General features: G+C 27.3%; 1 protein-coding gene across 5 annotated transcripts in view; it reads left to right on the forward strand.

The window, feature by feature from the left end:
• Positions 1–10233, forward strand: part of LOC127070340 (microphthalmia-associated transcription factor) — a 136048-nt gene extending 125815 nt beyond the window's left edge. For 4 of the 5 annotated variants that reach the window (XM_051008171.1, XM_051008172.1, XM_051008168.1 and 1 more), the window contains exon 8: positions 2186–10233. In XM_051008171.1, the coding sequence (XP_050864128.1) occupies positions 2186–2428 (243 nt within the window). In that variant the 3' untranslated portion in view covers positions 2429–10233. The remainder of the gene's footprint in view (positions 1–2185) is intronic. The other variant, XM_051008170.1, reaches the window with a different exon arrangement.
• Positions 10234–11573: the final 1340 nt, after the last annotated feature.

Here is an 11573-nt window from a genome sequence, read left to right on the forward strand (position 1 = left end):
AGCATGATTACGATACCGATGATAATAATTATTATATCGATCTTAGAATATTTTCTTCGATTCGACTCGGTTGCAATATATTATTCTTTCTTTCCTTTTTTTACTGTTTTATTAGATTCTAAATATTTCCGTACGGTGATTGAATATTGTCGATGAAACAATATTCATTAGATTTCTGGATTTTATATTTAGATTTCTATTTGGATTTTTTTTATTTTTTATTTTGTGAGAAGAAAGAGGCACGGGAAGAATGAAAAGAAAATGAAGAAAATAACAACGACGTCGCTAAGAAATTTCATTTAGAACGGACTTTAAAGGGGGTGAGAGTGGGGTGAGGGTGGGGTGAGGGTAGTGGGTGATGCGTTGAAACGTATCCTTACGAGATAAGCCAAGCGGAAATGTGATAGGTATCTTTGGCAATGCGATTTCGCAATGGCGGAATGTTCGTTCGCATTATCTCTCTTGACGTTATAATAATTACATTACTCGATCATTGCTACGTGGGTTCTACGTGAATCGTTATATAGAAGCTTCTTCGAACGTAGATCATGAATTTCGAAACTTGAACCAAATGTGTTTCGTAAATTTCGTTTATCGATATCGATATAAAAATCATTAGAATGAATGATTTGTAATAGTAACGGAGATATGTTTAAATGGTTATATTGGTTGTTGTTATTATGATTAAATGTAGGTAATGGAAGTTTATTTAAATTGTATTTTAATTGTTGGATGATAATAACGACAAAGATGGAAACGATAATGATGAATTTGTTCACATAAATAATATCTTATATTAAAATATTAAAACGATATATATAATAAAATATAAAATACATAGCAAATTATATAAAACAGAAAACATATATATATAATAAAAGAAATATATTAACGATAATAAAAAATAATAAAATATATAAAACAAAAAATATACATGTATAATAAAAACAGTATATTAACAATAATAAAAAATAACAAAATATATATAATAAAAAATATATAATGTAAAAAAATATATATATATAAAACGAGAAAATAAGAAATCATCTTTCTTATCAGATCGATCATCTACTTTTTCTTTTTTCTTTTTTTCTTTTCTTTTTTTTTTTTATATATAACAAAGCTCTAGTCTGATTCGTCAGTTTTGAAAAGTGGAAGACGTGTCAAAGTTAGCACGAGATAAGACTGGCACAATGCATTAAAAGCAACGAAGGGTGGCCGGGAGTTAAGTTTGAATTATTACGCGAGATAAAGTTCGCACCATATTGTAAGTCTACTTACTTTCGCAGCGGCCTCCACCTACGCTGTAGTAAGTTAGAAATTTAAACATTGATAACGTTTCGACTATGTGTACTTTTCAAGTTATATGTGCACGACGACGAAGGAGTTTCCTCCTTTTCGTGCATGTTAAGTTTTCTCGTGACTTTTATATTAAAAAGGATGCTTGGAAAACGTGTCGGTTTGTAACGCGTTTATTATGAATTTTATATATACTTTTTAAGAAAACAAAACAGAAAGAAAAAAAATGTTTGATTACTTCCTTCTCAATAGCGATAACATTATTATATTTTCTTTTATAAGAGAACATGAAATATTACGACAAGGATTATTATATCAATAATATTTATAATTTCTTTTTCTTAATTTTTTGATAATAATAATAATAATAATAATAAAAATAATACTATCAATATATGTATATCTATTATTAGATGATTTACTAAACTACTAATTTTACAATATATTACAAATGATATAGTATACTTATAATATTACACTATATAGTATATACTGAATATTATTACACTATATATTCATTAATAATAAAGTATACGAATATATTTATTAATATCCACAAACAAATACATTCTATACCAATATAACATAATAATACAAAACCATTCGAAATTATTAGTAACAATGATTATTACACATTAATAACATCACAATCAATATCCCTTGATTCGTTATTAATCAATAACTTAGATCATATTATAAATGAAATCTAACAAATTCGATAACACGATTTATCAAACTTTCGTCGGCCATAGATATCATTCGCATAACGCACAAGTTCAATTCATTCGCGATTAAAGAAAGACGAGAAAAAGAAGAAAATACAAAAAAAAAAAAAACCAAACGAAGAAAGAAATAAAAAAAAATGAAATTTATTTTCTGTTAACAGATTCCAGATCTCGTAGCGGAGGAAACGACAACGCCATTGAGTATGTCTCAATTCGAGGATCTCATGGAGGACGACACGAGTGGTCCAGTTCATGGTGGTGATCCGATGTTGTCGTCACCACATTTACCACCATTGAGTCCACCAGCAGCAGCTTGTCATCATGGTTTACCAGACGAAGACACGCTAGGTAGTTTGACGGCAACCACTTCGAATTCTTCATCGGACATGGACATCGTCGCGTAGCCAAGAAGAAATGCCACCACGTTATCCTTTCGATCTCAAGCTCGTATTCGTTTCAACGTCCTCTCGTTTTCATCGATGGACGAACATCGGAACGTTCGTCCTCGTCCTTGTCCTCGTCCTCGAACTCGTCCTCATCCTCGTCGCCTTCTTATCGGATTCCAATGTCGTTTATGTGACGATCAGAGGAAAAACTTTCAAGAGAGAAACGAGACGAGAAAAAGAAGAAGAAAAAGAAAACAAAAAAGAAAGAAAGAAAAAAAAAGGGGGACTCATCGAACCTTTTTCCTTCGTGCGAGACCAAAAAGAAAAAGACGCAAAAAGAGAAAAGAAAAAGAACGAAAAAGGAAAAAAAAGAAAGAAAGAAAGAAAAAAAAAAAGAAAAAGGAACAGAAAGAAAAGGAGAACGGGCGATTTTATTGTAACGTTTTATCCGAAAAGAAGAAGATATTCGTTGATACGAATTCAATCGAAAAATTCGCTGGTCTATTTGTTCGGTCAGTATTTTTCTTTTCTTTTTGTTTAATTAATTGATTAATTCATTAATTGATTGGTCGATCGATCGATTAATTATTAGTAAGTATTTTGTAAAATAAATGGTCGCTGTGTATAGAATACTTTTAATAGTCGCTTTCAATAAAAATAATTCGATGTTGCGTCTGAATCCAAATTAAATCAACATTGATTGATTTCATATTAATTATCTATTACTTATGGAAATTGTCTGTTACTAATACTAACCATTTATTTCAAATATCTACTTTGATAATGTTCGAAATAAATAATACTGATCCAATAAATAGCAGTCGAATAAGCAGATCGAATAAAATAGAATAGAATTTCTTTTGACATTTGACTTCCTCGCGGGAACGAAGAGGTCCTTCTCACCCTTTTTAAAAATCCGATATCATCCTTCGTTACGCATCGAGAAGATTGAGATAACGAAACGAAAAAATGAAGAAGAAGAGAAAAAAGAGGAAGAAAAAAAGAAATGAAAGGAAAAGAAAGAAAAGGATGTCTTCTTTCGTATCAGGTACGAAATTTTTGATTTTCGGATGAAAAATTGATCACATATTTCTTATTTCTTTTTTCCTTTTTCTTTTTCTTTCTCTTTCTTTTTCGCTTTCTCTCTTTTTATTTCATTCTTTCTTTCGTTCGAAAGAAAAGCGGCTGGGCCGCTTTCCCTGCGTTCAATCCGTGACGATAAATATTTCTTTTATTGTTTGTTCTCTTATTCTTCTTCTTCTTAGTTGTGTTGTTGTTATTGTGTTGTGTGTGTGCCGTCGTGTGTTTAAAGTCGATTACGCGACGAATAAAAAGGAGACCTACTTTACCGACAGTACTACCGGATCGCGATCGATCTCGATCGAGGAATCGAAGTCGCTTCTTTTTTGTTCTCTTTTTTTTCTTACCGACAGTCGGTAACATACGAAGACATCCTCGTAACGAGGCGACTATCTTTATATTTTTAATTTTTAATTCTTTTCTTCTTTTTTTTTTTTTTTCTTTTTTCGTTCGAGATCTTTGTTATTAGTTTTTAAGATACGCCAATTTTAAATCGTCGATCTTGAGAATCGATGATCCTTTTTCGATCTTCTTTTTCTTCTTGGTTTTTGATTTTATTAGAAATTTTTCTTTTTTTTTTTTTTTTTTTCTTTTTTAATTTTTAGACCGCGGAACAATCGAGTTTTTTCTTGCTGCTCTGTACTTTCTTGTTTTTTGTCTTTTTAGAAAATAATCAATAACTCGTATCGAACAATATTATACACAATTATTATTTTAGTTCCTATATATATATATATATATTTTTTTTTTCTTTTGTTCCTCATTCTTATTCTTATTCCTAATCTTGAGAAAGAGAGCGAGAGAGAGAGAGAGAGGGGAAGAGAGAGAGGGGGAGAGAGAGAAACTTTGTTTTAATGTAACAGTACTGAGCAACGGCGTTTACTCGACGAGTTTTGTTAGGATCTACAATAACAATAACAATAACATTGTTTAATAATTATATCACGAGCTTCGTTGAAACAACATCGTCCTATCAGCTTGCTTGATTTTACGATGATAAAATCTTTAGCGTCGTTATGGTTTGAAATGATTGAGAAGCTAAAGATTATATTCGAATTTATTACGATCTATACATTTGATCTGTTCGGTTTTCAATGATCACACGATATATGATTGTTACTAATACTTTTTGGTATTTATCGAAATTTAATCGAAAGCAATCGAACGTTTCGGAAAATTATTCAAAGTCACATTCATTTTATCTGATAATTACGTATTAATAATATTTTTCGAACGATATTAATCGAACGTAACCGATCGAAATTTTATTACCAAAGATTTGTCAATTGAAATTAAAGGAAAGAAAAGAAAAGAAAAAAAGGAACAAGAAAAAAGAAAAGTTACGACGTATGAGGATCATAAGTGAAATTAACGATCGAGAATAATACCGCGTGATCGATCACTTGATCTATAGAAAATCCAATTGTTACAAACTTTAATTTACGGTAATTCAAGTTTTATTATTTGTTCATCTATTCATTTGATCTATTCGTTTTTAGAGATCGAACGATACACGATCGGTACTACACTAATATTTTTTGATATCGATCGAAATATTTCAGAACGTTATTCGACGTCACGTTCATTTTATCCGACCGTTTCGTATAATCATATTGATCGTATTAACGATTAATAATATTTTTCGTTATCAAAGAAACTTAAGTCTTAATCGAAATTCAATGGACAACAATTTGTCGATTGCAGCTTAAGAAAACTATAAGAAATAAAATAGCCGATCGAAAAGAATTTCAAGCGTATCATTACGATCGTTCGCATAATCAAAACGTATTAACGATGAGTAATATTTTCTTTGTTATCGATCGAACGAATACTTGATACGTCAGTATCAAGAAATTCAATTATCAAAAGACTTGTTAATCAAAATTAAAACTCAAAGTCAAACTAAACAAAACAAAAGAAAAGAAAAGAAAAGAAAAGAGAAAAGAAAATAATTATAAATGAATTGATGAGATATAAAAAGACGTTAATGAAATAGTCGATATCGATCGTAAAGAATTTCACGACACGAGCGTTTATGATGATCGAGTTAACGTAATCCCATATAGAAGAGAAAATGTATAGAGACCATAGGTAACATGTGTGAGACTTGATTCTGTCGATTCTGTCATAGTTTACATTAGCTTCTGCCAGGTAAACCACTCACACTGAAGTTCGTTACGAAGTTTGCTAATAGTTATTGTCTTCGGGTCGACGTTCAATCCGTGGTGCGCATGCCGAATGAGTTTGGCTCGGGTTAAGGGTTCGAAGGGTGATGGGTCTACGAGACTGAGAGAGAGAAAGAGAGGGAGAGAGAAAGAGAGAGAGAGAGAGAGAGCCTGATTTCCGTCAGAATTTCACTACCTTTGTGTTCGACGAGCCGTCTAACCTAAATTGCACCATCGCCTTGGGCCAACGCGGACTTGTCTTTATCTTTGCTAGGCTTTGTTGAAACATGACAAACGTTATCGCGAAATAATCCAAGAAATCAAATCTTTCTTTATTTTTCTTCTTCTTTTCTTTTTTGTTTTTTGTTTTTTGTTTTGATTTTTAAATATTAAATCCGAGATTGATGTCTTATCTATCTCAATGAACGTAATTTCATTTATATTTCATAATATTTTACCTGGATGACTTTATCTATGGCTACGTAGAATAATTTTTGTTATTCTATATCTTAATTTAGTTTCGGTTTAATATAAAAAGGAGAATGAACGTTATTGTGATTTCTTGTTAAATAAATTCTTATTTGATGTACCTACATATGTGTATGTGTGTGTGTATATATATATATATATATATATATATATATATATATATATATAATATTAAATTTAATACTTTTATTATTTCGTTCTTTTGTTATATTAATATTGTATATCTTATACTATGTTATAATGAATGATATGAAAAATATAATATAAATTTTACGACAAACGAATAATAGTAATTCAATTAACGATATAATATATTACATTTTATATTTGAAAACGATATAACAAATTTTTAATTTTGTTAAAAAAAAAAAAGAAAAAAAAGAAACGAAAGGAGAAAATACAAGTCATCCAGGATTTTGTCACTTTTTAATCGAAAAAGAAAAACGATAATTTGTGTACGTTTCAAGATCGTGATTATGTTATATAAAATTTTGTTTCAACAAAAATATATATATATATATCTGAATGTTTATATATGTTTCCGTATACATACATACACGCACATATACATATGTATGTATATATCGTAAATATAATATAACCATGAAGATTTCTCTCTCTCTCTCTCTCTCTTTTTTTATGGTGTTTGTTTTAGTAACACGTAACATGGTAGAATCGAAAACGAGCACACATGGATATACGCATACACATATATAGCGTCTAATGAGTTAAGTGTTTTTTAATGTATAACTATTTTATATGTACATATAAGAGAAATCTTTTATTGACCAATGATATTAGACGCTTTCAAAAAAAACGTGTTTTGAGCGACGATGCTCAATTGAAATTCTCTATTTTAAGACATATTTTCATTCCTTCGAAATCAAACTACTTTATTTTCAAGTATTTTAAACTGGAAAAAGAAAAAAAAAAGAGGAAATATTCGACAGAGTAATCGATTCGTTCATTTTATTTCACATAAGATACAAATACTATATATCTAATAGTATATATCAAATTTTACTATAGATTATATTAAATAAAAAGAAAAAAGAAAGAAAGAAAGAAATCAAAATAATTTCTTCCTTTATGAAAAAATCATTTCTCATAGAAAACAAAATTCGGATTGTTCAAATTGTTATCGTTGTTATACTTCTTTTCGTTGTCGACAACACTTTCATTGAAATTAATTATGTAGAAATAAAAGTTGTCTTTCTTCAAATTTTTCTTAAGATTAGAAAAGGGAATTTTATAGAAATTAAAAAAACAAAATAACGTTTTTCCATATACGAGAATATTTTGATAATAATTGATTCGTTTAATACATAGAAAAAATATTGCGTGTGAAACACATATATATATATATTTTTTTTTATTGAAATTAAATGTAAAAAATGATATTTCTTTTAAAAAGCATTTGAAAAGTAATTGATTTATCCTCTATATAGTAAAATATATACTATACATACATTTCTATTCAAAATTAAACGTAAACAATGAAATGTTTCGATTCGAAAGTATTTGTAAAGCGAACGAATTTGTCTGGCCGCTAGTAAAAATATTTTATGTGTGTGTGTCCTATTATGGTCGTGTACACTTTTCAAAAAGCACGTAAATTTATCAAACTATAGATACATAGACAAATATATATATATATATTTTTTTTTTTATATATCTATATATATATATATAGAAAGAGAGAGAGAGAGAGAGAGAGGAGGATGATAGAAAATTATTTAAAAAATTCCTCGAAATTGATATTATAATATGTATATATCCTAAATTTAAAAAAAAAAAAGAAAATACAATTAATCCAAAAAAAAAATCATTATCGATGATAATCAATACCGAACAGATCATTAATACTATCACAAAACTCAATAATTAAAAGTTTCTATCTATCTATCTTAATCACATACATGGATTTCTAATTTTTATTTTTATTTTTTTCATTCTTCAAAATCTTTAACGATGTATCAGAAAAAGAAGATCGTTCAGATGTAAGTTTCGATTTTCGATCGGCGATTGTCGGCGATGCAATGCATCATGATAGATAAAAATGCAATAAACAATGTATAAATGCAAGTTGTATTGTATGAGTGTGTCATAAGTAGTTATAGGAAATGTATGTATGTACAATATTTACGGTGAAAAGAGACAGCACGTGAAATAGAGAGGGAAAGAGAGATTAATATATATATATATATATATATTTTTAAGAGAAATATTTTATGGGGTACATGAAAAGTATCGCATTTGAGAACACCGTAAAACTCTCAAGTATATCAGCCTCCCCTCGTTTCCTGTTTTTTTTTTCGACCGCATCTCCATCTTTGTAAATATAAATTTGTATGTATGGTGTATATATATATATATATGTATATATGTATATATATATATATATATATATATATATATATATATATTCTTATATGTACATACATACATACATATATAAATACATACAATTTTTCTCAGAGGAAAGTAAAGTAGAAGTTAAAAATGATTCTACGTCAAAATATAGTTCCATGGTGATAATTTTCGAAAATTAAGAAAATTTCGTACATTATATCGAAGAAATATAATATTTAAATAAGATCGTTCGATCGTCTATCGATATGATAAAAAAAAAAAAAATAAAAAAGGAAAAAAAAGAATCAATGGATCTTAATTTAGATAAAAAATAAAATAAAATAGAAGAAAGATTTACATGGACGATCGTTAAAGTTTATATTTTGACAGAAATATCGAAAAACAGAAGGACCACGATAATTACTCGCGAATTAGTATTATTAATACTTGATAACTGGAGTACTCGCATACGATAAATAATAGTACAATGAAAAAAGGAAAAAGCAAGAAAAAATTATAGAAATACTCATGTTTGTATGTACAGTACATACATACATACATATGTACAAGATGATGATGATGATGATGATGATGATGATGCAGATTATTATTATTATTATTATTATTATTATTATTAATATTATTATTATTATTACGATGACAAAAAAAAATAACTCAATAATTCGTTTATAATTAAATTGCCTACATGGAAATATCCTATGTATATGTGACTGTGTATATAATAAGTGAAAATGATAATACGGTATGTGTGTATAAAAGAAAAAAAAATTATCAGAGATAAAAATATATTATATATATACATATATATAAAAAATGTGTATATATATATAAATATATATATATAATATATAATATATATATATATATATATATATATATATATATATATATATAAATAGCCAAAGCTAATAGCTGGCAGTGTTATCAATTTTCATAGTTTAATTATGGTTATAAAAATGAATAAGAGATAAAAGATAATAACGTTATCCTTCTATGATCGTTAATTATCATCGTTTAAATGTTAATCGTTTCTTTAAAACGCACAGATTAATCTTCATATCGATTACCATTTCTCATGTTTCTTTTTCTTTTTGTTTTTTTTTTTTCATTTTGCCTTTTTTTTTTATTCTTTTCATACTATCGTCAGCGTCAAGTGAAAATACAATTGAACGAGATATTTTATCTCGAAATCAATTTAATTGTTACCAGTCTCTATTACACTTGTTACTATTACCATTATTATTAAATATTATTATTATTATTATTATTATTATTATTATCATTATTATAATATTAATGTTAACATTATTATTATTATTATTATTATTATTATTATTATTATTATTATTATTATTATTATTATTATTATTATTATTATTATTATTGTTAATTATATTGAAAATTGTTGCACGGTATGGAAATCGATCATCGACGTGAATCAACGATAATAATGTTATGTTGTCCGAAAAAAAAAAAAGAAAAATTTTTATCTTTGTCGTTAAGCGTCCGATGATAACGTTATGGTGTTCGTGTCGAACACCATAGCAAGTTGCGTTTGACTTTTTTGTTGAAAATCGACGAGAAAATTTTTCAGAGATTGATGTGAAATAATAATAATAATGGCTGAGAGAAAGGAGAGGACGAAAATATGGAGAGAATTTGATTTTTATTTTTCTTCTTCTTCTTCTTCTTCTTTTCTTACTCCTTTTCCGTTTCTTTTTTTTTTTTTTCTTTTTCCCGATAACTCCTATGTTATTATTGACAACACGAGGATCCTTTTCGTCGTCGTTTGGTAAGAATTATTTTTTAGAAATATTTTAGATTAATTTAAGATGGCAAATATCTCTTTTTCTCTTTTTCTTTCTTTCTTCATTTTTTCCTCTAATCGGAGAAGACCATAGATTTATTATTTCTAATATATTTCTCTGTTTTTCCCCTCCCCCCTTTTCTTTTTCTTCTTCTTCTAAACAAACTTTCAAAAATTTCGATAGATCGTTCCGAAAAGAAATTAATTGAATTAATCGAATTTCGAATTTGATGGATTATATTATTTCGATTTTAAAAAAGAAAAAGGAAAGAGCGATCGATTAAATTCGTGATAGACAATTTTAAGAAGGAAAACCAAAAAAGAAAAAAGAAATGATCGATTAATTCAACTCGAAAAGATTCAATGAATTATTTCGAATGAAAATTTATTAAACTGATCGTAAATTCAACGAGATCGTTTCGAAGATAATTGATAGTATAAATTTCGATAATTGCGATAGATTGTTTAGAAAGAGAAAAGAAAGTATAGAAAGAAAGAAACTGAATTATTTAAATATTAAATTCGACAAATCGTTTGAATTAAAATTAAACACACACACACAGACACATGTATATACGCATGTATATACTACATTTTCATTTAACTTATCATTTAGGTCACCGTGGGTCATGGACAACGTTATATACAATTGAACGAAAACGCTTATATATATATATATATATATATATATATATATATATATATATATATAAATGAAAAGAATAAAAAAAAATAATTTTAATTAGTGGACGGAGAAATATTTTAACATATAATATGCGCCTTACAATATATTATAATTATTATTACTATAATAATTATTATTATTATTATTGTTATGATTAATTAAAAAAATGTTTTTTTTTTTTATTTTTTAAAGAGGATATCCTACCCAACAAATTTATCAATTTGTTAAAAAATATATTTCTCAATGATAATAAATGATCTTCGAAAACGAGGTTCAAAGATCTCCGTTTTAAATCTTTCGATACGGATTTTAAATCTAAACAGTTTTCTAATATTCTAATATTTATATCAAAAGGAACGATCGATATACATTATGTAATTATTATACACGTTTTACTTATTATTTATATCTTACGTGAAACTAATTAGACGACTGGTTCGTCTTATAACAATAAGAATTAACAACTGGAATTACAAATAGACGGAATATTGATAAATTGGTGATAATGTGAGTAAGTAAATGTTCCTTTGTAATTCGAAAATGGTGGACACCACCATTTTGCAT

The sequence above is a fragment of the Vespula vulgaris genome, chromosome 18, assembly GCF_905475345.1.
Source record: "Vespula vulgaris chromosome 18, iyVesVulg1.1, whole genome shotgun sequence".
Taxonomy (NCBI): domain Eukaryota; kingdom Metazoa; phylum Arthropoda; class Insecta; order Hymenoptera; family Vespidae; genus Vespula; species Vespula vulgaris.